Below are 27151 nucleotides of genomic sequence, written 5' to 3'. Positions count from 1 at the left end.
CCCCCGTTTCGCCCGGGCGGCTCCTAGTGGCGGGTGCGCCCATCCCCCGGGTGGGCGGGGCCCTAGCGCCGGGCGCCCCCGTCTGTGAGGGGGGGGGTGCCGAGCGCCTCTTTTCTGTGAGAACCGGGGCCAGCTGCTGCTTTTCCCTTCCAAGCTCCGCTGTTGGGAAGAGCTCGTTTATTCCCCGCAATCCCATCTGCAAGAGCGTGTATCCCTTTCAGTAGTGAAGCAAACGGTCAGTTGACTCGAAGTATTAATGTAAGAAGCGATATTAAAATATCTAAGTATAGAATGGTGACTAAACAAAGTCTTTAATATTTAACTGGTCTAATGAAGGACCACTCGGTTCTGCATGCTGAGAGAGGTGGTCAGGAAGAAAACTAAGCAAACAGCGAGGTGAGATAGTGATAGAAATGTGGCCGTGTTAGTCTGGTGTAGCTAAAACAAAATACAGGACAATGTAGCACTTTAAAGACTAACAAGATGGTTTATTAGATGATGAGCTTTCGTGGGCCAGACCCACTTCCTCAGAGGAAGTGGGTCTGGCCCACGAAAGCTCATCATCTAATAAACCATCTTGTTAGTCTTTAAAGTGCTACATAGTCTTGTATTTTGTTTCAGCTAGGTGAGAGAGAGACTCGCAAAGCTAGGTGGCTGGTCGTCAAACTAGCAAATGAATTTTTATTTTAATGTTGATAAATGCAGAGTAATGCGTATTGGAAAACAGTTGTGAGTTATAGTTGGGATTGATGGGGACAAAATCTTGGATAGTTTTGGATTGTGGTTAGTGTTCTGAAAATATCCATTTAATGGGCAGCAGCAAACAGAATGTCAGGAATCACTAAGAAAGGGATAGAGAATATCTTATTGCTGTTATATAAATCGATGGTACTCCCACATTTGGAATGGTTGCCTCATTTCAAAAAATATTGTGGCATTGGAGAAAATTCAGAAAAGGGCAACAAAAAATTAAGAGTTTAGAATGGCTGCCATATGAGGAGAGATTTAAAAGAATGGGAATTTTTTAGCTAAGAAAAGAGGAGATGGGAGTATGATAGAAGTCTATATAATCATAACTGGTGTGGGGAAAGTCACATTTCTTTATGTATTTACTCCTTCCCATAACATGATAACTAGGGAGTCACCAAATGAAATAATAAGTAGCGAGTTTAAAACAAAAAGAAGTATATCTCCACACAACACAAAGTCAACCTATGGAACTCCTTGCCTGTTGTGATGATCAGGACATTAACAGGTTTTTTCCCCAGATCACACTTAGACCCAAGTGGAACACAGCAGGTCACAATTTAACAGCATATATCATCCTTCCTTCCAGCATCAGGGCATTCAGAGTCCAGGCCTCCTCAGTATACCTGAGAACAATTCCTGTGTTTAACCAGTTAACCGATTAATTGGGGAAGGGGAGAATGGTGGACTCTGTGGGGCTGTAGCAGCCTGTGCCCATGGCAGTTGGAGGGGGTGGGAAAGGATGCTCCAGACCCTGCCACTTAATCATTCACTTCCATAGAGCTTAGCCAATACCTCTGCCAAGCTTTGTGCCTTAACTTTGGTGTGTAGATCAGATGCTGAATCTGAGATCTGTTCTTCAATCCTTATTTAGCATGGTGTAGCTAGGTAGAATTCCTCAGACCTTTGTGTTAATCTGTAAATTGCTTAATAGTCATCATAGGGATGTGTTCTGCCAAAGACTCAATGGTGAAAAATGGTTACCTACTTTCCAGTAATATTAGTTCACAGTATTTTGTCTATATGGATCCCAGCGTGCAACCTCTATTGCTACTTTTTCAGAGCTGAGATGGGCTGGGATTTTGAATTGAACCGTATCTGTACTAAGATCAACCTCACTTTGTTGCTTAGGGCTGTGAAAAATTTAATGCCATGCACAATATAGTCAGCTTGATTTAACCCACAACGTAGATGTGGCTAGGGTAACAAGAATTATTTTGTTGACCTACCACCTCTTGGAGAGGTGAGCTATCTTCACTGTTAGAAAAACCCCTGCTGTCAGTGTAGGAATTGTCTATTCCAGGGGTCAGCAACCTACAGCATATGTTCCATAAGGGGCATGCAGGCTGGAGCTCGGCTTTACTGCTCCTTCCCCACACAGCCACTGTAGCATACCCTCTTCCCTGTAGCAGATTAGGTTGCGGTGGAATGAGGCAGCATTGGGGCTCTTCAGCAGCGCCGCTGGGGCTGGCGCAGGATTGCGTGGCTGCAGCAGCATCTCTGGCCTCCGACTGCCCCGGAGGCGCCACTGCCATGGCCATATGGTCCTGAGCCAGTCCCGGAGGCTCTTCTGCTGTGGACATGTGGTCCCGGGCTGGCTCAGCAGGGCTGGGGAGCAGCTATATGCCCCCACCTCCCAGAACTCCAAGCCGGAGTGTGTCTTCACCATGGCACTGAAGCAGATACAGAAAGTGAGTGTGGCTCTGCCAGAGGATCTGGGCCTAGGGCATGCTGTAGGGAGCCCAAGCAGTCAAATTCTGGGGTGGGAGCACAGCCGCGGGGAGGGGAACGATAGCTCAGTGGGGGGAGGGATAGCTCAGTGATTTGAGCATTGACCTGCTAAACCTAGGGTTGTGAGTTCAATCCTTGCAGAGGCCATTTAGGAATTTGGGGCAAAAATTCATCAGGGATGGTACTTGGTCCTGCTGTGAAGGCAGGGGACTGGACTCAATGACCTTGCAAGGTCCCTTCCAGTTCTAGGAGATAGGCAATCTCCATTATTATTATTATTATTATATTAACGATGTGAGGGTTCTTTTGAGGGAAAGAGCTGTATGGGAGGAGAGCTGGGGAGGGGGGAGGAGAGTCCCTTGTAGGGGAAGGGGCTGTATGGCAAGGGGGCTAGTGAAGATCTATTGTAGGAGAAAGGGTTGAGGGGGAGACCAGAACTGCAGGCAAAGGGTTTTATGAGAGGGGAGCTGCGGGGAGAGGGAGGGTTGCACTAGAAGGGAAGCTGATGGCAGGGGTGCGGGAAGATTTAGAGGAAGAAAGGCTGTGTGGGCAGCGAGAACTTTGTGATGCCTGTGTCTGAGGATAGCAGTGGTTGTTAAATCTTGACTGTAGTTCTGCTCCTCAGAATAATGGGGCTCTTGTGTCTCTCCTTATACCCGTGGGGATTGTGATGGTTTATTATTACTTCTGGGAGACTGTTCTTTGTTCCTTTTCCCCCATGGAAATGGAATGTCAGTCTGTGAATTGGAGGAGCATTACCTGTAGCATTGGTGCTTTGCAGCTACATAAATGTCTGGATAAGGTTTTTAACCTTGTGTGAACACTAACTTTCACAAGGCCCAAGTAAGGTGGGCCAGTTCTGAATTTCAGGCCTCCCTGTCCCTTCCCTTCACCCTGTGAGACTGGAGCAACAGAGGAGTGAGGTGTCTCAGTTGGGGGCCACATCAGTGAGGGTTGTGGTTTTTTGGAAGAATTTTTTTGTTTTTGTTTTTGTTTTTTGTGGGTTTTTTTTTTTTTTTTTTTTGCTTCTCACTTTTGTGGTCCCAATCTGATTTTTCTGTGGGTCAGTAACCCCCAAACCCAAAAAGTTTCCCAACCCATGCCATAAATAAAGAAAACATTGAAACCTTTTGTGGTGGACATAGTATTTTACATAGTTTATCAAACTTCATTTTAAATAAACATGACCGAGTTAAAATGCTTAATCTGTTTAATTTAAATTAAACAGTTCTCCCTAGCTGCAGCTGGTTCAGAAAATATGGTCACTGTACCCAGCCTACGCCTGCTCTCTCTCCTCCCTCTACCCTCCGGCACACAGATCCATGAATAATTTAAATCTTGGCATGCCACTTCTGAAAGGGCTTTACAGTGATACAGCTGCATTGCCAGAGCTGTGGTTCTGTAGTGTAGATATACTCTGAATGATGGAACTGATGTGTTTGGTGGTGCTCTGATGTGTTTGGTTGGGAGCAGGGGTTTGGATACAAGAATATTCAGAATGCAGAAGGGGCTCCAAAAGACACTGCTGGTCAAAAGATTCTAGTCTCACGTGTGCTTCCATGCTTTAACAGTATTCACATGGACAACTCAAAGAGCTAATGTTACTTTACACTAATTAACCATTCTTTTCTAAAAGTTCTTTTAAAACATTGTTTCTTTTTGGAATTCTTTGTGTTCTTAGTTTTACAGACACTTCTCCTTAAGAACACTAACAGCTAATCCTCTGAAAATTGATATGGTTCTTGTAAGACTCATATTATATTGCTTCAAAAAGAGCTGTTGTCAGATAAATGAAACTGTTGCAGCTTAAGGATTTTAAGTATCGGGTAACTGACTAATCGAATAGTTGATGCATTTTTGCATTGACTATTTGATTAGTCGATAGGGTGCCTCCGCCTTTGAAGTATAGCAACAGACCTAGAGCTATTACTACATTTCAAAGGCGAAAGCACCAAAGCCTGGGGTCAGCTGGGGACTCTCCCGCTGACCCTGTGCTGTGCTGCTGCTTTGATGCATTTAGAAGGAGGGTTAGCGCCTGGGGCCAGGAGCTGACCCCACTGTGGCTCCCCTGCTTATCAATTTCATTGACTAATTGATTAGTTGATTGAATTAAATTTAATATCCCTAGTACTGGTTAAGTAGTGGGTGCTAGAGTAGCTCCCTGCCTGCCATGGGCTAGGTAGCTTCAGCTAGGGATGTTGAAATGTGTTTATTTAGGTAAACATGTAGCGTCTGAAAATTTCAGTGGTTACATGTTTTTACATGTTTGCATGGAGCCATTTGGGTGCCCCCTGCTGCCTCTGTGTCAGAGGGCTGTGTATAAGTACATGTTAACTGATGAGCCTAGGCTCATTGGTTAACCATGTACACAAGTACATTTTCACATTCCTAGCTCTAGCCCTGAAGAGGGGTCACCACAGTCAGGGACTTCTCTCATCTGGAGCAGCTTCTGTCCATGGAGGGGCTTGGGCACTGGCAGTAGCCCCAAACCGCATGAGGTGGCTGGGAGCGGGCAGCTGACCCCAGGGTGGGACTGAGAGCGGGAGCCCTGTGGACTGGGGGCTTCTCCAGTCACGCTGGAGCCATCCTTTACCTGGATCCCACTTAATCAATTAACCTGTTAAACATTAGGCCAACAGTTAACATCAGGTACATGAGTGTACTTTGAGCAATCTGGGTCTACACCATGCACCACCCATTGTGCAATAGTGTCATAAGATAATTTCCTATATAGAAAACTTTACCTGTATGTACCTAAGGGCTTCAAGAATCTCTTCAGTGCAGTACTACAAGTTGAACCTCTAAGATCTGTAACTCTCTGGTCTGGCAGCATCACCATGGATATTGCTGGACCAGAGAACCCCTGGGCTGGGCTGGTGTGGTGAGTGTAGCCCTTGGCAGTGCTGGAGGCAGCGGGCCAGGAGCTGGGAGTGCAGTCTTGGCCAGGCTGGCATTGCAGGGGGTGCTGCCCTGGCCTGGGCTGGCGCGGTGGGGAGCGCAGCCTTGGTTGGAGCTGACAGCAGGGAACACAGCCTATCCAGGGCTGGAAGCAGCAGGGCCAGCGCCACGCGGGGTGCAGCCCCAGCCAAGGCTGGAGGCAGTGGACCTGGCTCCTGTTCAGGGCTGGCATGGTGAGGGACTGTCAGCAGCACAGCAGGCAGGAGAGGGAGCACAGCCCCAGCCGAGAGCAACACTGACAGCCTGGAGGGGAGCCTCAACCTCCCCTGGTCTGGCAAACTCCATGGTTCAGAACTACTGAGGTCCTGAGGGTGCCAGCCCAGGGAGGTCTGACCTGTACTAGTGGATTGGTGAGTTCCTGTACTATTTTATAATTTATTCATTGTATTGTATTTTAATTCTTTGAAAATTGGTATTCCATTGGCAAGTAAACTTGTAGTTAACTGGAATTTTTGAATAGCCAGCACTCCCCATTCCCTCAGGATGCCAGATAACAAAACTTTTATTTTACTTTAAATCTACTTTTCTGTAGTTAATCTTTTTTATATTTTTATCTAAAACATTGTGGTGTTTCAAGTGCAAAAGGAAATTTGCTCGGGAACAAGGGACTGGTACATTCTTCTCTCCATGTTGAGGGAGTGATGGACTAGACAATATAGAATCATAGAATAATAGGACTGGAAGGGACCTCAAGAGGTCATCGAGTCCAGCCCCCCCGCCCTCAAGGCAGGACCAAGCTCCGTCTACACCATCCCTGACAGATGTCTATCTAACCTGTTCTTAAATATCTGCAGAGAGGGAGATTCCACCACCTCCCTTGGCAATTTTTTCCAATATTTGACCACCCTGACAGTTAGGAATTTTTTCCTAATGTCCAATCTAAACCTCCCCTGCTGCACTTTAAGCCCATTACTCCTTGCCCTGTCCTCAGAAACCAAGAGGAACAATTTTTCTCCTTCCTCCTTGTGACACCCTTTTAGATATTTGAAAACTGCTATCATGTCCCCCCTTAATCTTCTTTTTTCCAAACTAAAAAAGCCCAGTTCATGAAGCCTGGCTTCATAGGTCATGTTCTCTAGACCTTTAATCATTCTTGTCGCTCTTCTCTGTACCCTTTCCAATTTCTCCACATCTTTCTTGAAATGTGGTGCCCAGAACTGGACACAGTACTCCAGCTGAGGCCTAACTAGTGCAGAGTAGAGCGGCAGAATGACTTCACGAGTTTTGCTTACAACACACCTGTTGATACAACCTAGAATCATATTTGCTTTTTTTGCAACAGCATCACACTGTTGACTCATATTCAACTTGTGGTCCACTATGACCCCTAGATCCCTTTCCGCCATGCTCCTTCCTAGACAGTCGCTTCCCATCTTGTATGTATGGAACTGATTGTTCCTTCCTAAGTGGAGCACTTTGCATTTCTCTTTATTAAACCTCATCCTGTTTACCTCTGACCATTTCTCTAACTTGCTAAGGTCATTTTGAATTATGTCCCTATCCTCCAAAGAAGTTGCAACCCCACCCAGTTTGGTATCATCTGCAAACTTAATAAGCGTACTCTCTATCCCAATATCTACATCATTGATGAAGATATTGAACAGTACGGGTCCCAAAACAGACCCTTGAGGAACTCCACTTGTTATCCCTTTCCAGCAGGATTTAGAACCGTTAACAACAACTCTCTGACTACGGTTATCCAACCAATTATGCACCCACCTTATCGTGGCCCTATCTAAGTTATATTTGCCTAGTTTATCAATAAGAATATCATGCGAGACCGTATCAAATGCCTTACTAAAGTCTAGGTATATGACATCCACCGCTTCTCCCTTATCCACAAGGCTCATTATCCTATCAAAGAAAGCTATCAGATTAGTTTGGCATGACTTGTTCTTCACAAACCCATGCTGGCTATTCCCTATCACTTTATTACCTTCCAAGTGTTTGCATATGATTTCCTTAATTACCTGCTCCATTATCTTCCCTGGGACAGACGTTAAACTGACCGGTCTGTAGTTTCCTGGGTTGTTCTTATTCCCCTTTTTATAGATGGGCACAATATTTGCCCTTTTCCAGTCTTCTGGAATCTCCCCTGTCTGCCATGATGTTTCAAAAATCATAGCTAAAGGCTCAGATACCTCCTCTATCAGCTCCTTGAGTATCCTGGGATGCATTTCATCAGGACCTGGTGACTTGCTGAGTCCTACTGGTCAGACTTCTGATGAGTGCAGATGGTACAGCTCTGGGCTTCTCAGCTGGGGACCTAGAGGTATTTTGGCTGAAGACTCTTGTTGGTTTGTGCACTTTTTGGCCAGAGAATTTGTGAACATCGTTGGGTGTCGCCCTTGCCTGTGGATGTTTGTCTGAGGGCAATTATGGAGGTCTTTGCCATTTGTCACAGTGTGAGAGGGAACCCAGTTTGGTAAGTCAGAGGGCTCAGCAGTACCTCAGTTCTAGCTTGCACCCTGGAGGACAGGGGAAAGCCCATCACACTATTTCGAGGGTGGACAATAGGCTTCCTGCGGGCTGGATATGCTTTGTGAAGGCTAGCCTGTGGCAGCCCTGCCAGAAGATTTATTTATCTGAACACCTGCAAGTATGGCCACTTGCAGCTCCTGTTTGCCACCGTTTGTCATTCTTGGACAATGGGAGCTGTGGGAAGTGGTGACCCAGCCCATGCAACTTCCCACAACTCCCATTGGCCAGGAATGACAAACTACAGCCAATGCGAGTTGCAAGCAGCCCTACTTGAAGAAGCTCAGGTAAATAAAGCATCTGGTGGCCTGCCAGGGGCTAACCTTGGTGAACCTTGTCGGTCCTATGGACCACGTATTTGCCCACCCTGCACTATTTATTTATTTTAGAAAACTCATTACTTGTGCCATGACAGCATGTCTTGAACTTCGCTGCAAACTGTGGCCCTGAATAATTTTTATATTTCTTTCCCGTGAGGAGTGTTGGCCTCCTTCACTGGAAGCAGTGGTAACATCTTTACTTGTATGATAAGCTCAGTTCTGGAGAACATGAAGAATTCATTTTTTTTCTCTCTCTCTCTCTCATACTTTTTATATAAAAATTAGCATCAATAGGCTGGGGTTGGGGGTTTGCAGAGTTGAAACAAAAGGAGCCTTGCGGGCAGCATGGTCCACAGCGGCAGGACACGGTGAGCTCCCTGCTTGCCCTGCTGGTGTCTTCCTTGATTCTGCGCCTACACTCAGACCTCTCGCTCACCAGCTCAGCCCCCCGTAAGATTGGAGCTCCCCTGCCTGCTTCCTGTGGGGTGAGAGGAGGGCAAAGCCCCAAGCCTCTCTGCTGGATCCAGCTTTCCAGTTCTGCACGCTCCCATTTCCCTTCCCCTTCCTTCAGCCAAAATTGACCTGCCCCCCCAGCCCTGTGGTCAGCAATGCCCCACACCAAGCCTTGTCCCCAATCCAGCAGACAGCCTGGTTCACAGGAGCTGCCTCCTTCCTGCCTGTGGGCCAGCCAGAGCTCTCTTAGCCGGGAAGCCGCCTGCAGGCTTTCTGTAGCCAGGATGAGAGGCGGGGCCGCCCCAGCCTCTTCCCGGCCCTCCCCAACCTGGCAGGGGGGAAAGGAGGGACTGCCGAGGGTGGGGAGATCCAAGCTGCATTGTCCCAGCCCTCCTGGTGGCCATGGGGAGAGCCAGGGCTACTACCCCCAGAAAGAGGGGGGTTGGCAAGCATAGCAAGCAGGGGGCACAGCCCCCTAGTTTCCTTTGTGCTCTGTCTTATTGTGCCATGAGGTGAGAATTTGATCTGTTTTCTGTTGGGGACACTTATATTGCCAAAGTCCTTCATTTAGTTTCTGTCAAGTGGTTTGGCTCGTTAGTGTTGAGGGCCTTCTGGTACTTGAGAATAATGTTCTTGGCAGTCATTTTCCATAGACAGCAATAATTTGAGCTTCAAATTTGTGTTGATAACTAGTGATTGGTGGGGCTGGTAAATGTATTGGCTTTCTTGAGCATGTCAGTTTTTCCTCCCAATTTTTGTTGCAATTTATACAGTTGTATTAGCATTTTTGGATCTTTGCCTTTCATCCAACTCATCTGGGTCTTGTGTCCTCCACTTGGATAACATTTAGCTTGTTCAGTAATAGGTTTGACTTTTTACGTAGGCTTTGCTGTGTCCGTTTGGATAGTCTGGCATTTTGCCTTCTGAATTCTTCAATAAGTGATCCTTCAGAGGAAGGTGAAATATGTTCTTTAGACATCTAACAAGTTTTCCTACTACTTGGCCCAGGTGAAAATTGTTTTGACCACTATATTATTGATCAGTCCTGCTTCGAAGCGTGACATTTGGTTATATTTCTTAGTTTGCATAAATACAAGTAATTAGCAGTCATGAAACTAGTCCCATTAACTTGGAATCAAGAGCAGAAGTTTCTTTCTGGTTCTTATCTGAGATTTTCTGGATCTCTTCCAGTATAGTGTAAACATTGGCCTTCTGCAAAGGAAAGTCCTCAGAGGATCAAGACTCGCTCCTGGGCACGTGGTGTTCACTGAGCCTAACTGATGGAGCCTGCGCTTGGATAAAGGCCAGTTGTGCAGTTTTTTTCTATTAGCTGTGTTTTTGAATCCACAAATACTTTGTAAATGCAAAATCTTCAGGGGGTAGCTGAGTTAGTCTGTACAGAATAAACTTAAAAAACAACAAATAGTCTGGTAGCACTTTAAAGGCTAACAAAACATGTAGATGGAGGTTTAAGGTGTTTTCCGCTAGCCTGAATGGCTCCATAATTCTGCTAAGAACTCCCAGCTTCCTGTGGGTGGGTAGTCCCAGCCCTGCTGAGGATCTCACATACTAAACAGACGTCCCATCAAAGTAGTACAGTACAGTAACAGATTTCCTAAGAGGCATTGATTATTCATGTCCTTCAGACAACAACATAAAATCTGATTAGGTGAAGTAAGGTTGAGGTTGCATACATTTTACCATATCAATCACAACAATTTTATAATCAAAGATTATTAGGTACAGAAATGCAGAGTTAGGGTTAAATTTAAAAGAAATCCAAATATGTGAAGGCCTGAAGATGGGCAGTTAAGGCACCAAAGAATCTCAACTGTTTTGCAGTGATGCCATAGGAGAGAACCTTTAAATGTCAGTTTAATTTACTCTGGGACTACAAATGCTAAAATGCTCTAAGCATAATCATGTGGTTTTTGCACAGTGTTTCTGCAGGGCAGAATTGTTTAACCTATGGTCAAACTTAAAGTGTATCCAAACTCTGACTCCGTATTACTCAGGGACTGGTAATACTTATTTCTAAGATAATTACATTTTTGGAGTTTTTTCTCTTTAAACTATTCATATATACTCTCGACATTAGCACCAGTTTAATAGATTTTGTCTAGAAGTTTTCCTGGTTATTAAATGTATTAAAAGTATCATACAAACAAAAGTCCTAAAGACGGCTGCCATGTGATAGCTCCAGTGAGTGGAAGATATGAAAAATACTGATTTTTATTTTAAAAGCACTGAGCCAGATTTACTGTTATGCTGTGTCGTTGCACAACTGGAACAGTGCAAAGTAGCTGCAAACTGGCAAGTGTAGTTCTTTAAATCAGCTGCAAATTTTTATCTGGGATATGGAATAGCATAGATCACTAGAACTGGAAGGGGCCTCAAGATGTCATTGAGTCCAGGCCCATGCCCTCACGGCAGGACCTACCACCATCTAGCATCCCTGACGGGTGACTGTCTAACCTGCTCTTAAATATCTCCAGTGTTAGAGATTCCACAACCTCCCTCAGCAATTTATTCCAGTGCTTAACCATAACTTTTTTACTTTAAATGGAGGAGGTACCATGTAAACTTGCAGGATATGACGTTCTGGAATTTCTATAATTGAAGATTTAAAATTGGATGTGTCTGAACATTTAGAGCTTGATAAAAGGGTTGGTGAGAGTGGGATGCAGTTGCAATAACTAGGAATTACCAGGTTTGGGGGATGATTGGGGAGTAGAGGGATTCAACAGTGATGTATTTGATATAGGAGTAGGACAAGGGATGTGTCCGCCTGAGAAGGAACCTCAGTTTACTAATGTACCTTGCCAAAGAGCTACAGTAATTTGTCAGCAGTCCCCATCAGGTGTGTCCTCTACATCTCTAGCATCTTTTGCCCACCAGTAGCCCTATCAATTAGTGCCTCCTTTTTCTTCCCCATGCTTCCTGCCAACTGCAATCAGCTGTTTCATAGCACTCAGGAAGCTACGTGGGGGAGGAAAGGAGCAAGGGCACAATATGCTTGGAGGAGGAGGTGGAGCCAGGAATTGAGCACTGGAAATTTGTCACATGTAGCCTTGGAGTCTGTTCCTGAGCAAGGAGCCGCATAATAACTTCAGAAGAGCCACAAGTGGCTCCAGAGCCACAGGTTGGCCACCTCTGCTCTAGTAACTGGAGTAAGAGAGGGCTATGTGCAGCAGATTGAACAGTAACAGACTGCAGATACCAGTGCTGATTGTCAGGGCTTGACAAATACACTTGCGCGCGCTCGCCCGTGGCGAGTAGATTTTACCAGCTGGTGAGTGCAGGGGCAGACTGGTCCGGTGGACCTTTGTGATGGGCTGGCCGAAGCCTGCACTATGGGTGGCGCAGCCCCATCTGATCTGCTGGCTGGCGGAGGAGTGGAGCGCCGCTGGGAGGGGGAAGTGTGGCGATTCTTGCCACCGGGCTGCCTGCTGCTGCTCCAGCATGAGGAGGTGGGGCGCGAGCCAGAGGGTGGGACGCCGGCAGATGCCAGGATGCTGGCGTGACGTGGCCCGACCGATTTTTAAGGGCCGTGACTCTGGCCCTTGGAGCTGGGAGCTGGCTGTGGCACGCGGCACAGCCAGGCCCCGCCCTGCTGACTCCAGTCCTGCCACGGCCACAACCCCCTCGCTGTCAAGAGACCGCTCCCTGTTGACCACCTGGCTCGCTCCACCCTCCCCGTGCCCCTTTGTCTCCGTGCTGCCCATTCCCTACACCGCCCCTGCTCCCCTGTACCCCGGACTCCCTGCTCTCCCTCTTCCCTGCAACTCTCTGGCTCTGTGCTGCCCTTGCACCCTGCTCCGCCCAATCCCTGCCCTCCCCTGCTCTGTGCTGCCCATTCCCTGCACTGCCCTAGATCCTGATTCCTCTGTCCCTCCCATTCCCCACATCCCATTCCCCGTGCCTCCACCGCACCCTGCCCCTCCCAGCTCTGTGCTGCCCGTTCCCTGCACTGCCCCTAGACCCCGATCGCTCTACCTGTCCCATTCCCCATGCCTCCACTGCACCCTGCTCCCCCCAATCCCTGCGTTCCTCTGGCTCTGTGCCTCCCGTTCCCTGTGCTACCCCTGTACCCCTCCACTGTTCCCTGCACCCTCTGGCTCTGTGCTGTCCCTGCACCCTGCTCCCCCTGTGGGTCGGGAGTGAGGGGTGCTTGTCCATAGGGAGGGGCTGGACAGGGCAGGGAAAAGGCTGTTGTGACCCAGCAGCGAGTGAAAGGGGGAGTTTACTTGAAGCGCCTTTGCCTTTATGGAAAAAAACTAATGAAAATGCTATTTGCTATTTATAGGGCTAAAATGCCGGGACAAAAATGAAAACAAACCAAAGAAAAAAAAAAACCCATTGCAAAGTGCAAACGTGTAAAAGGAAACAACAAAGGGGAGGGGGGCAAAAAATGTTTTGCTTGGGGCAGCAAAAAACCTAGAGCTGGCCCTGAGGGAGGGGAAGGAAGGGGCTTGTGTGGAGGGGAGGGGAGGGGAGGAGAGGAGGTCAGGAGAAGAAGAAGAAAAGGGAAGGCACGAAGGGACGGGTGCAGGAGAGACAAATGCCAGGGGGCCAAGTGCAGACAATGAGGAAAAGGGCAGGAGGGGAGGTGTCAGTGGGAGGGGGGGAACAGGGTGATGCTGGGAGAGGAGAGGGTAAGGACACGGGGGGATTATAGGGGAGAGGGGGAGGTGCTGGGAGAAGGCTTGAAAGAAGGGAGGGCATGAGGAAGGTGAGGGGCAGTGAGGGAAGGGGGAGTCACCAGGAGGGTGCAGGTGCCAGGGGATTCTGGGGGTGAAGCAGAAGGGCAGACACCTGCAGGGGAGGGACCAGCACCAGAGGAGAGAGGCAGGGCAGGTGTGTAGAGGGAGGTGTTAGAAGAGGGGATGAGGAGGGGTAGCTCATATGATCAGAGTGGGGCTACTGGAGGAGTGGGCACGGGGGGAGAGAAGGGCTGGTGGAGGGGGGCAGGTCTCAGGAATGCTGAGGGCAGTGAGAAGGACAGGAGTCAGGATAGCAGAGGAGGGCGAGGGGTTGGGAGGCAGCAGGCACCAGGGGAGCTGATGGAGCAAGGGGAGGAGACATGGCAGCAAAGGGAAAAGGTAGAGGTTTATAAGATATTTATTAACTTTTTATTAGTAATTACTGTTCTTATTCTTATTAGGAATTTATGCCATTAAAAAAACACTTTTTGTGGGGGAGGGTGGCAAGTCCCTTTTTTGCTTGGCGAGTAGGGTTTTCCATAGTTTGTTGAGCCCTGCTGATTGTGCTTCTTCTTCAGAATATTACCAGAGATTCAGTGCACCATGCTTGCAGCTGTTTCTATTGCTTTGCACTTACCTGTGACCCCTGGGCCCACCATGGACAGGGGCTGCTTCAGATGCCCAGAGCATCAACCTAATGAGTGATGTTCACTGGTTAACTGATTAACCTTTCACATCCCTATTTCTGATAGCGCTGATTCTGATTTCAGCCAGTCAGAGCAGCCGGGGGGAAAAGCCAGCCTGGGGGACAGGGAGTGGCGGCGGCAGCACATGGAGCCACTTCTTCCTCCTTCCAGACAGAGCTCATGGATTGGATCCAGCCCTGGCTTGCCTGATTCTGGCTCGCAAGCTTTTAGCGCTCCTTCCCCACAGTGGGGAGCCAGCACTGATGCTCCATTCCCATGGGAAGAGTTGAGGGGTGGGGATGGAGCATCACCACCATCAACCTGATACTAGGGGGGAGAGAACCAAGCCTCAAGTGCCAGATCAGGCCCCTGGCCTAAGTTGTTTTAATGCAGTATCTGCAGCCTTATTGTCCAGTTGTTTATTGACTTAGCGTTATTCATAAACTGCAGTTAAACTTTTTAAATGCTTGTATGCTGTATGCTTGCTATTTACTGGACTGCAGCCCAGGTATGTATTTTCTGAGAAGCATTAAAAAGAAGCAAGGGTTCATCACATGGGTAAAAAGCATAGGGATGTTAAACATTGGTTAAATGAACTGGTTAAATGAACCCCATGACTTCTTATTGGTTGGTCGACTATTCTATAATCCCTGAGGGCGGGGCTGGCAGCCAGTGCATTTCAGTCCCACTCCTGAGAAGCCCCCTGCTAAGAATGTTAAGGACTAGTCGACTATTCGATAAGCATTTACTTATCGGATAATCTGTCAACTAGTCAATCTCCCACCCCCCGCCTCTATCAGATAGAGGCAGCAAAGGCGCGGGAAGGGGTACTGCAAAGTGGCAGCGCTGCACAGCTGAGCTGGAGATCATCTGTGCGATGATGCTTCTTTGAAATCACCTCCGGATTGCAAAGGGGCAGCTCGGGCCTCCCCAGCTGATCTCGGGCCTCCCCAGCTGATCTCGGGCTGTGCGCAGCATTTCCCCAGAACCAGGGGTCAGCCCCAGCTGACCATGGGTTCTGGGGAACTGCTGTGCACCGAGGGTCAGCTGGGGAGTCCCCAGCTGATTCTGGGTTCTGCTGAAATGAGACCCCCACTGGCCCTGGGTTCCATGGCTTTGAAATGCACAAGAGCCCTTCTGGGGACTATTGTACATTTCAAAGCAGGCACCCATGTGCAGTTTGGAGTCAGTGGGACTTCCTGTGGCCCCGGGCTGTATGCGGAGTTCTGCATTCCTCCTTTGAAATGCACAACCTGTACATTTCAAGGAGGTCTGCAGAAATACTTGTCGACTATTCGAAATTCCATCAGCTACTCAACTAGTCAATTAACTGCATTTTAACATCCCTGTCCCCTGCCACCTCTGTTTCAGAGGCAGCAGCGCAGGGTGCTGAGGGAGCCAGTTTAAAAAGCAGCTCCCCTCACTGACTGGTTGCCTGTTGGTACACGCTGCAGCCCCTGTCCTGGGGAGTGGGGGTGGGGCTGAGCTTCTGGGACCCAGCATGAGCCAGGCTGCATGCCCATCGGGCTCCTAATACACTTTAAATGCAGAGCTGCGGCATGGGTCGGTGCCAGACCCGGTCTTGTCACAAGAGATAGAAATGTAGCCGTGTTAGTCTGGGGTAGCTGAAGCAAAATGCAGGACAATGTAGCACTTTAAAGACTAACAAGTTCAGAGGATTCCCTTTCAAGTGCAGATGTAAAAGGTCTGAACTGTCATTCATGTTAAAATTCGACACTTTACAAAAAGGACTTAACAAACATTTGAACTATCTCACCCATTACCAAGACAGTTTCCCCAATTATCACCTCTAATACCATTAACTCACAAACATCCCACTCTCCCTACCTCTAATATCATCAATTCACAGACACTTACCTTCCTTCCTGCCCCCCCCCACCCCCCCCCCGCATCCTCCTCCTGTTCTGCAATGTGATTTGTCCTTTTCATATTTGTTCATTTTTTTAATTGTATCCTTTGGTATATATGGTTGTGACTACTTTCTTCCACTATTTGATCTGAGGAAGTGGGTCTGGCCCACGAAAGCTCATCATCTAATAAACCATCTTGTTAGTCTTTAAAGTGCTACATTGTCCTGCATTTTGTCACAAGAGGGCGCTGTTGATCAAGCCATATCACACTACCCATTTGGTTCAGCATTCACAGAACAAAAGAGTCTTTCACAGTATCTTAAACATACCTTTAACAAGTTTTATTGCCCTCAGTTCAGGAGCAGGTTTAAAAGCTCTCTTTATATATGTATATTTAGTACTTAAACAATTAAAACAGCATTAAAAGGCATCACAGGCATTAAAAGCAATATTTAAATGGAATAATTAACAATCTACATCTAATCCTCAACCCAATTTAGCAGCCTAATTCTTAATCCAATTTAACACACTCTCATACACACTCACCCTCTGGGGCTGGCCAGACCCCAGGTAATGTTGGTCAGTTTGGTTGAGGCGGTAGTCTGACGTGCACGTCACCCCAATATGCTGAATCGATGGTTTCCGACTTGTGGGGGAAAATGGTGTGGTATATATCCCCTTGGCAGGGGCCAGTCTGGTGAGATGCCATCCACTGGTTGCACACAGTCCAGGGGGGTGATGTCCGTTAGTGAAACCCCCTTCTTCTCACTGATGTGTCCACGACCAATCCAGAAATATCTCTTTTTTTTTTCATTGCTTGCCTCACCACGAGCATGAAATAATGATCTATCCTTGGTAAGATTCTTCCCTTGTTACTTTTTCTTATCTGGCAAATGCTGGAAACGCTATCTCAGCTACATACACAGTTCTTTTATTTCACACAGTCTTTTCTTAAATTTGTAAACAAGTCCATAATCCTCTGGGGTTTTTGCCCGGACCAAACAAGTCCATAATCCTCCAGGGCTTTTGCCTGGACTTCAGCATAGCCTTTCTGCAGCTCATTTACTGTAGTTTCACTCATCCTAACCATTCACACTACCCATGATTCCTGACAGTCTCAGCCAGGACTTAGCTGGGCTGTTGGCCAGCTGGCTAAAAAAATGTATTGGCAAAGGGGGGTAGGAGGGCAGAAATGCATGTAGTCTATAGTATTAACCTATAAGCTTTTGTTATTGCTTAATCAACTGTACTATTACATTCCTAAAAGAGACTAGATGCATTCAAGTCTTGTGATGCTTTAATCATGCCATTATTGTGAAGACATGCTTTCTCCAACTCAGCCTAGAATCATTTTACCCTGGCAACCTTAGGGGTTTCTTGAAATTCTTTCAAGCTGAAAAGGGGTCTGTGGCCAAATAAAATTGGGAAACCCTGCCCTAGGCAATTTATTCCAGTGTTTAACCACCCTGACAGGAAGTTAAACCTCCCTTTCTGCAATTTAAGCCCATTGCTTCTTGTTCTATCATGAGAGGACAAGGAGAACAATTTTTCTCCCTCCTCCTTGTGACAACCTTTTATACTTGAAAACCTCTATCATGTCCTCCCTGTCTTCTCCTTTCCAAACTAAACAAGCCCAGTTCAATCTTCCCTCATAGCTCATGTTCTGTAGACCTTTAGTCATTCTTATTGCTCTTCTCTGGACCTTCTCCAATTTCTCCACATCTTTCCTGAAATGTGGTGCCCAGAACTGGACACAGTTCTCCAGTTGAGGTCTAATCAGTGCAGAGTAGAGCGGAAGAATGATTTCTCGTGTCTTGCTCACAACACTCAGCCTAACAGTAGCAATGTCTTATTTTCAAGGACAGTTAAATAGTTAGATTAATTCACAATGAACAGCTTTATTGCTGGTCTTTCAGAATATTCCACAGTCTTCTGAGATGGGACTTCAGGGAGAGAGTTACATGGTGTGTGTTTGATAAGACTTGAGGTGTTTCCAAACAAAGAGTAAGCTTTGATGGTCAGCCTGTGGTCCCTCATTTTCTCTTGTTCAATTATTTTGGCTTAGGAGAGATCTATTGTAACAGTCTGGCCTGATTGGCAAAGCAGATTGGCCTTATTAGCCTAAGTCAGAACATGACCTATATTTTTGATGAAGACTTGAAATGATACAATCAGAACACAGGTAGTTTCTTTAGGGTAACTTGTTCTCTCATGGAATAGTGAGAAAGTAATGTCTCTTGAATTCTTGCAGTTGTTTGCTGTTGCTTTGGTCTTGAAGACTTGCATGCATAGTGGGATGGTTTCAAACTGCCCACAAAATAAGTGTCCCCAATGATATAGCACACATACCAGATTGTCCCGTTGTTAAATATTGTGCCTGTTGTCTGGGTTCCTTGAGCTTTCCTTCTAACCAGTGGAGTTCAGCTCCCTGTGCTTGAACCTGGCAGGGGACTGGACTTGATCTCTCGAGGTCCCTTCCAGTTCCAGTAATCTCTGATTCTATGAGTCTGATTCCCTCCCCCTTCGGTGGATCTTTTGAAGGGAATCTTTGGTGTCTTGCTGGACTCTGCTAAGCTCCTTGGGACTGACTCTTCTTTGATCGTGGAAGTGGGGAATAGAGGCAGCATTCTCCAGAGCCAATTTTTGGTGCCAAAAAAGGCTGTGACATTAGTTTGTGACTTAGTACCTTCTAAAAATTTGATGGGGGGGGGGGGGGAAGAGAACATTATAAAAACTAACATGGCATGGATTAAATGGGTTACAAAGTAGGAATATTAAATATCGGTTAATTGAGTAGTTGAATAACCTTATGAATTCCTATTAGTTAGTCGACTATTCTGTAGTCCCAGGGAGCGGGGCTAGCAGCAGCGCAGGGTGCCTGGTGAGAGCTAGTCTGTGAGGGGAGTCAGTTTAAAAACCAGCTCCTCCTGCAATCCATCTGCTTGTTGCCCTGTGCAGGGTGGCAGCAATCCCTGTTTGCGAGGGGCGGAGGCAGTATCTGAACTCTTGGACCTGGTGCGAGCCAGGCTGCCTGCCCGCCTGTCTCCTAATACACTTTAAATACAGAGGCACAGCGAGGGTAGGTCCCGCACCCAGCGTGAGCCAGAACTAAGCCAGGCTGCTGGCCAGCCTGCTAAACAATTTAATGGTTGGGACCGGGGAAGGGAAATGTGTGTAGTCTGTAGTATTAACCTATAAGCTTTTTCTAATCTGCTAATCGACTACACTATTGCATCCTTATTACAAAGTGGCTGATGGACAGGTCTCAATGTAATTGTAGATGAGTCGTCTTCATTGAGCAGGTATGTTTCCAGTGGGATTGGTTCCTGACCAGCTGCTGTTGAACATTTTTTATCAGTAATTTGGAAGAAAAGAAAACTCTTATGGGTATAGTTTGCAGATGACACAAAAACTAGTGGAGTGTTAAATAAAGTTACTTATGCAGAGTGATCTGGAGCACTTGGTAAACTGGATGCAGGCAAACTATATGCATTTTAATAGTGTTAAATGTGAATGTATGCATATGAGAACAAAGAATGTAAGCCTTATTTACAGGATTACGGCCTCTAGCTTGGGAAGCAGTGACTGAAAGATTTTAATAGAGATGTAGCTGTGTTAGTCTGGTCTTGCTGAAACAAAAGACAGGACTATGCAACGCTTTAAAGACTAACAAGATGGTTTATTAGGTGATGAGCTTTCGTGGGCCGGACCCACTTCCTCAGTCTGCTAAAAAGTAAGTGTGTGTGTGTGTGTGTGTGTGTGTGTGTGTGTGTGTGTGTGTGACCTATGAGCTTTTGGTTATTGGTAAACTGTAGGTGTGTGTGTGTGTGTGTGTGTGTGTGTGTGTGTGTGTGTGTGTGAGACCTATGAGCTTTTGGTTATTGGTAAACTGACTACACTGTTACATTCCTAGTTGTTGCGCCTCTATCGGGGGCAGGGGAGGCAGCAACCTCTGTCCCTGGTGGCCCAGGCTCACTGTGGACAGAGACTGCTCCATGGGATGCAGACACAGCTTCTGTCCCTGGGGAGCTCAGACCCCCCATGGACGGGCTGCTGACATGGTGTAACCTCTGTCTGTGGTGAGCCCAGAGTCATGTAGCTTCATCTGAGTGTTTTTCATAGCTTCTGTATAGTTTGCTTAATGTCATTGGTTGCACACAATCTGTAGTAACTTAAATTGATAACACAATATTTTTTTTGGCGCGGGGGTTATACAGTCTTTCACTTAGTATAAAAAGCAGTTACAGAAAAGCTCATTGAGAGAGGGAAATAAGTTGTTGGGAAGAGTTGTGAAGTCTAGGAATAGCACTGGAGGTAGAATTTGGATGCCTACAATTCAGCTGACAAGCTACTTCATGGGGCTGTCTTTTCCATGCTCTATCAGCATTGTGCCTTCCAGAAGATGCAGGCCAAAATCCTTTTTGTGATTTGTACTATGGTCTTACCTAACTTAAGGCTAATGTTGTTTCTATTTTCAGTCTCATTTAGATATTCTTTCTTTTTCAGAATTTGGCGTTCATTTAGCAGAACTGACTGTAGATCCCCAGGGAGTACTGGCCATTCGTCAGGTGAGTATTTCCAAGCATACTGTAGAAAAGAGTTGGATAACTTTTTACTGGTTTATAAACTGCCCACTCGTGTTTCCTTTGTGGTTTTTTTTAAAGTAAATTAAATACTGTTTCTCTATAAATCTAATCTATAGGAGCACGTAGCAGTGAAAATGGGTGGCGGGAGAAACAGTAACAGGAAACTTGGAAATAGCAGAGGTGCTTAATGACTTTCTTTGTTTTCACCAAGAAGTCTGATGAAGGAATGCCTAACATAGTGAATGCTAGTGGAAAAGGGGTAGGTTTAGAAGATCAAATAAAATAGAACAAGTTAAAAATCACTTAGAAAAATTAATGTCTGCAGGTCACCAGGACCTGATGGAATGCATTGTAGACTACTCAAGGAGCTGATAGAGGAAGTATCTGAGCCCTTAGCTGTCATTTCTGAGAAATCATGGAAGACACGAGAGATTCCAGCAGACTGGAAAAGGGCACATATAGCTTTCTTTGATAGCTTTCTTTGAGAGGATAACGAGTCTTGTGGATAAGGGAGAAGCGGTGGACGTGGTAAACCTAGACTTTAGTAAGGTATTTGATACAGTCTCGCATGATATTCTTATCAATAAACTAGGCAAATAGAACTTAGATGGGGCTACTATAAGGTGGGTGCATAACTGGCTGAATGACCATACTCAGAGAGTAGTTATTAATGGTTCTCAATCCTGCTGGAAAGGTATAACAAGTTGGGGTACCGCAGGGGTCTGTTTTGGGACTGGGTCTGTTCAATAGCTTCATCAGCTATTTAGATATTGACATACAAAGTACGCTTATTAAGTTTGCAGATACCACCAAGCTGGGAGGGGCTGCAATTGCTTTGGAGGATAGGGTCATAATTCAAAACGATCTGGACAAATTGGAGAAATGGTCTGAGGTAAACTGGATGACGTTTAATAAGGACAAATACAAAGTCCTCCACTCTAGGAAAGAGTACTTCAGAAAGGGATCTAGGTGTCTTAGTGGACCACAAACTAATTATGAGTCAACAGTGTGATGCTGTTATAAAAAAGCAAACCTGATTCTGGGATGCATTAACAGGAGTGTTGTGAGCAAGACACAAGAAGTCTTTTTTCTGCTCTACTCTGTGCTGATTAGGCCTCAATTGGAGTATTGTGTCCAGTTCTGGGTACCACATTTCAAGAAAAATGTGGAGAAATTGGAGAAGGTTCAGAGAAGAGCAACAAGAATGATTAAAGGTCTAGAGAACATGGCCTGTGAAGGAAGACTGAAAGAATTGGGATTGTTTAGTTTGAAAAAGAGAAGACTGAGAGGAGACATGATAGCAGTTTTCAGGTATCTAAAAGGGTTTCACAAGGAGGAGGGAGGAAAATTGTTCTCCTTGGCTTCTGAGGATAGGACAATAAGAAACTGCAGCAAGAGAGGTTTAGGTTGCACGTTAGGAAAAACTTCCTGCCTGTCAGGGTGGTTAAACACTGGAATAAGTTGCCTAGGGAGGCTGTGGAATCTCCATCTGTGGAGATATTTAAGAGCAGGTTAGATAGACATCTGTCAAGGATGGTAGATGGTACTAGGTCCTGCTGTGAGGGTGGGGGACTGGACTCCATGACCTCTCAAGGTCCCTTCCAGTTCTAGTGTTCTACGATTTTGTGGTTGTGCTCAGTACTCAATCACATGTATGATAATTAAAACTATGTAATAGCTCTTTTCAGTAACTGATATGAAAACGGGGGAACTAGTGTGGAGACATGGGAATGGGGGAGAGACTCTTTCTGGCATGTTCTATAGGAGACTGTTCTTGATATTTCTGTGTTCAAGTGAAAAGTCATATGGGCTGTATTCCAGTTAGCATCACTCCATTTTCTTTTAAATTTTCTGTGTGTGACAAGCTCTCATAATAATGCTATTCAAGCTTAGTACATTTGCCGCTCCAATGCTAATTTGGTGGTATAAGTACCTCTGTAGAATAGAATCTATTTATAGCATAGTATCAGTGAGCAAGGTGGTGTTATCTTACCATTTTCCTATGAATTCCTACCCCGTTTTCCTTCTTTTTGAGGATTTCTGTTCTGGAGAGAATGGTGTCACTTGTTACTGGATCAACCCTAACATTGTTATCCTTTAGCAGATCATCTGTGTTCTAAGACGCTCAAGGTGTATTCTGCTAGAATGCTAGTCCGCTTCTGGGCTGAGAGAAGGAACCCTCTGTTCGTGAACACTGCTGAGCTAGTATCTGGTACTCATTTGACACATTCTCTAGACTAGGTACTGCCTCCTCAACCAGGCATTATTGGCTAATACTGCCTCTAGACCTAGAGTTCTTAAATGAGTCTTGCCCATGTTGTTGGCAATCCTAACCATCTATGGGGGAAGAAAGGCAGATGGACTAAGCACTGCTGATCAGACCCAGCATGCACAGTGGTTGTGGTTACATCACAGAAACATACATTTCTTACACATTGCTAAATATTTCCTATAATGAGAGAACATCGGTGCATCTCAGGGTGGATTGGCTCAACCAGAGGCTAGCTTGGGACAGCAGGACTGTGTACTCTATTTCCTTAGCTTTGGAATATTTCCAGTGGGGGAGAAGTGTGGCAAGCTGCTGGGGGAGATCAGGGGGCAGTGCCTTAAATTCTTCATTGAGTTGGTTTCCAGGCTGACAGCAGAGAGGAGAGTCATAGATTGTACAGACGGATGTTGTCATAACACAGGAAACATTACAGAGTTGTAAAAATCTGCATTTGCATTTGCAATGATCTAAATACAAGCAGCTCTCAAACTTCATTATTTCACATATTGCTTTTTTTCCTCAAGCTTACGTGTCACAGGTGGTACTTGCGGCAAGGAGTCCTGTGGCACCTTATAGACTAAGGGAAGTGTTGGAACATAAGCTTTCGTGGGCAAAGACCCACTTCGTCAGATGCATATAGTGGAAATTTCCAGAGGCAGGTATAAATATGCAGGCCAGAATCAGGCTAGAGATAACGAGGTGAATCCAATCAGGGAGGATGAGGCCCACTTCAGGTAGCTGATCTGGAGGCATGAATACCAAGAGAGGAGAAGCTGCTTTTGTAGTTAGCAAGCCATTCACAGTCTTTGTTTAATCCTGAGTTGGTGTCAAACTTGAAGATGAACTGTAGATCAGTGGTTTCTCTTTGAAGTCCGGTCTTGAAGTTTTTTTGATGCTGGATGGATACCTTTAGATCTGCAATTGTGTGTCCAGGGAGATTGAAGTGTTCTCCTAGAGGTTTTTGTATATTGCCATTCCTAATATCTGATTTGTGTCCATTTATTCTTTTACATAGGGACTGTCCAGTTTGGTCGATGTTATATAGCAGAGGGGCATTGTTGGCACATGATGGTGTATATTACGTTAGTAGATGTGCAGGAGAATGAACCAGTGACGGTGTGGCTGATCTGGTTAGGTCCTGTGATGGTGTTGCTGATGTATATATGTGGGCAGAGTTGGCACCGAGGTTTGTTACATGGATTGGTTCCTGAGTTAGTTATTATGGTGTGGTGTATACTTGCTGGTGAGAATATACTTCAGGTTTGCGGGTTGTCTTTGGGCGAGGACTGGCCTGCTTCCCAAAGTCTGTGAAAGTGAGGGATCATTGTTCAGGATGGGTTGTAGATCACTGATGATGCGTTGGAGAGGTTTTAGCTGAGGACTGTAGGTGATGGCCAGTGGTGTTCTGTTGGTTTCTTTCGTGGGCTTGTCCTGTAGCAGGAGGCTTCTGGGTCTACGCCTGGCTCTGTTAATCTGTCTTCTCGCTTCCTCATGTGGGCATCGTAGTTTCCAGAATGCTTGTTGAAGATCTTGTAGGTGTAGGTCCCTGTCTGAGGGGTTGGAGCATATGCGGTTGTCCCTTAGTGCTTGGCCGTAGACAATGGGTCGTGTGGTGTGTCCGGGATGGAAGCTGGAGGCATGCAGGTAAACATAGCAGTCGGTAGGCTTTCGGTATAGGGTGGTGTTTATGTGACTGTCACTTATTTGCACCGTGATGTCCAGGAAATGGACCTCCCGTGTAGACTGGTCCATGCTGAGGTTGATGGTGGGGTGGAAGCTGTTGAAATCATGCTGAAATTCTTCCTGAGTCTCCTTCCCGTAGGTCCAGATGATGAAGATGTCATCGATGTAGTGTAGGTAGAGAAGGGGCATAAGTGGACGAGAGGTGGTACTTGTATCACAGTTTGAGAACCCCTAGTCTACAGGTTCAGAGAGAAGACCGGAAGGGAACATTGTGATTTATTCTGACCCCTTCTGCATATGACAGGCCATAGCAATTCCTTAGGTTAATTCCTGATTGAACTAGAGCAGATCTTTTAGAAAAAGATCTAGTCTTGATTTAAAAATTGCCAGTGATGAAGATCCAGTGCAACCCCTGGGAAGTTGTTCCAGTAGATCTTCAGTTCCCAGCTGGTGAGTTGCGGGGGCTCTGGGGATCAGGCCTGAGATAACAGTTCCCCCACCATTCTCTGAGCACAGATATGCAGCTGCAGTGGCAGGGCTGCCCTGTCCCTGGAGCAGCTGGGCAGGCACCATGTGGTCTGCATGGTGGCTTCCAGAGTTGGAGTCAAAGATGCAGTACTAAAAATAGCACTGGTCCTGGCCCTACTCTTGGCTCTCCCTCTTGACCAAGGATTTCCAAGCTGTACAGTTTCCTGCAGGTGAAATCATTAGCAAGTGAGACTGCTTAAGGAATCCTGCTTTGGATGCTCTTCAGAGGCTATAAACTGTGATTGATCTCAGGTTTAAGTACGTGCACAACACTTTGTAAGCAAGCACACGTTTTCTTAAGGTAAAAGCATTACAGAGAAAATGAAAGCAATTAAGTTTATTAGCATGCAGTTTTAATCAGAGACCCTTAGGAATGCAAGAGATTAACCAATAAGCTGATACTTATCTGTTACCATTAATGGTTAAACTCTGCATGGGGCTGCTGGTTAATATTTTTAATAATTTTTTTCGTCCTTATAGGCCACCGGTTTCTCCCGCTGTCCCCCGCACTGGTGCTAGAGACTGTATTCAAGGTAGCAGCGTGGGGTGGGGGTGGCTTCAGGAGCTGGTACACATGGGGAGTCAGATTAAAAGCCACTCCCATGAGCACCGGCTCCCACCTGCCTCCTCCCCCCCACTGCTGCATGGCATGGAAAAGATATAGGAGGGGAAGAAGGAGGAATTGGAAATAATCTACTCTCTTCCACAACATTTTCTTGGCTGCGTGTCATCGTTTTGTGTTGGTGCTTTTTGATCTCTATGTATTTTACAACAAAAATCTTATTTTCTTGTGTGGCTTCCTTATTTCTAATAATGAAAAATCCTAGTAGATTAATTTTGTAATCTGTAATCCTGAAATGGTGAAAAGTGATTAGATTTAGAATTAGACTTCATAAAGAATCAGACTGACATTGTTCTGTTTAGCTTGTTTGTGTTGTGGTAACATCTGGTGCCAGTCCCATTTTAATCTACTAAATATTTTAGAGAGTTTCTTTATTTGTATTTCTGTCTGTTCAAGAACTCCTACTAAATGGTAAGAGCTAGGACAACCAAATTCACTATACAGATTCCTCTCATCATAACTTAAAGCAATCTAAGGGTTTGGTTGTGACAGGAAAACAGGATGTGACAAGAATAGGATTGCTTCTGAGAAAATCAAACAGAAAAAAGACACTCGCCAGCCAGGTGAAAGGGACTGGCAGAGGATGTGCTCCCTTCCCCCTCCTTCGCCCTCAACACTGGCAAATTTATGAGCCTCTCCCCCAAGAGTCATACAGGGATGTTGCTGGCTGTTCTCCTTTATTACTATTGGGGAGGGAGGGGAAGTGCACTGTTTGCTGTAAGGATGTTAAAATGAGGTTATTTTATCAATCAAGTAGTTGATATCATTTTTATCGACTAGTCCATTAGTCAATATGGGAGGGCAGCAGGCTCACTCCTGGCTCACGCCAGAACCAAACTTTACTGCGGCTCTCCAATTTAAAAGACGGGAGAAGTAGAGCTGCAATGGGGTTTTGTCCCAAAGCCGCGGGAACAGGGACTGAGCCAGGCTGCCTGCCTGCCTGCCTGGCTCCTACTACAGGGAAGTTTGATCCCAATGTGAGCCGGGCCTGATCCAGGCTGCCTGCCCAGATGGCAGCAGCCTCTGCGGACAGGGGCTGCTTTGCGGCGGCAGCCCCTGTCCGTGGGGGGTCCCAGCGGGGTGTTGGGCCCCTTGTGGACAGGTGCTGCTGCTGCTGCTGCCGGAGCAACCTCCCTTGGCCACCCCATGCTGCTGCCAGCAGAGGCATGGGCGGCGAGTTGTGTGGGCTCGTGGTGCCCATGCTCCAGCAATATTTGGAGCTGGAGCGGGTCCCGACCCCCCCCTTTCCCCTTCCCCGGCGCGTCCTCCTACCCCGGCCCCAGAGTGTCTCTCCCCCGGACCCATCCCTGCTGTGCGCAACCTTCTCTGAGCTCCCCCTTGCTGGCTGCTGCTGCCCTGCACAGCACGCTCAAACCAGTCGTTGGGGAGACACCCGGACGTGATGTAACGTCATGGCCCCGGATTTTAAACTTGCTGGGTGCTGTGTTGCGCTGCATGGCTGAGTTGCGGGTTCGGAGTCCGGGGACAGAGCACAGACTCCGGCCCCACAAAGTGG

General features: G+C 46.4%; 1 protein-coding gene across 2 annotated transcripts in view; it reads left to right on the top strand.

The window, feature by feature from the left end:
* The window catches only part of IPO9 (importin 9), a 117151-nt gene that overhangs the window by 337 nt on the left and 89663 nt on the right, over positions 1–27151 (top strand). For both annotated transcript variants that reach the window (XR_016347979.1, XM_075910552.2), the window contains exon 2: positions 20454–20515. Coding sequence is in view for 1 of the 2 variants with exons in the window: in XM_075910552.2 (XP_075766667.1) it covers positions 20454–20515 (62 nt within the window). In the remaining variant the exon portion in view is untranslated. The remainder of the gene's footprint in view (positions 1–20453; positions 20516–27151) is intronic.

Source organism: Pelodiscus sinensis, chromosome 27, assembly GCF_052426305.1.
Source record: "Pelodiscus sinensis isolate ZL-2025 chromosome 27, ASM5242630v1, whole genome shotgun sequence".
Lineage (NCBI taxonomy): Eukaryota > Metazoa > Chordata > Testudines > Trionychidae > Pelodiscus > Pelodiscus sinensis.
Note: the sequence above shows the minus strand (reverse complement) of the source record. Positions and strands in the feature narration are given on the sequence as shown.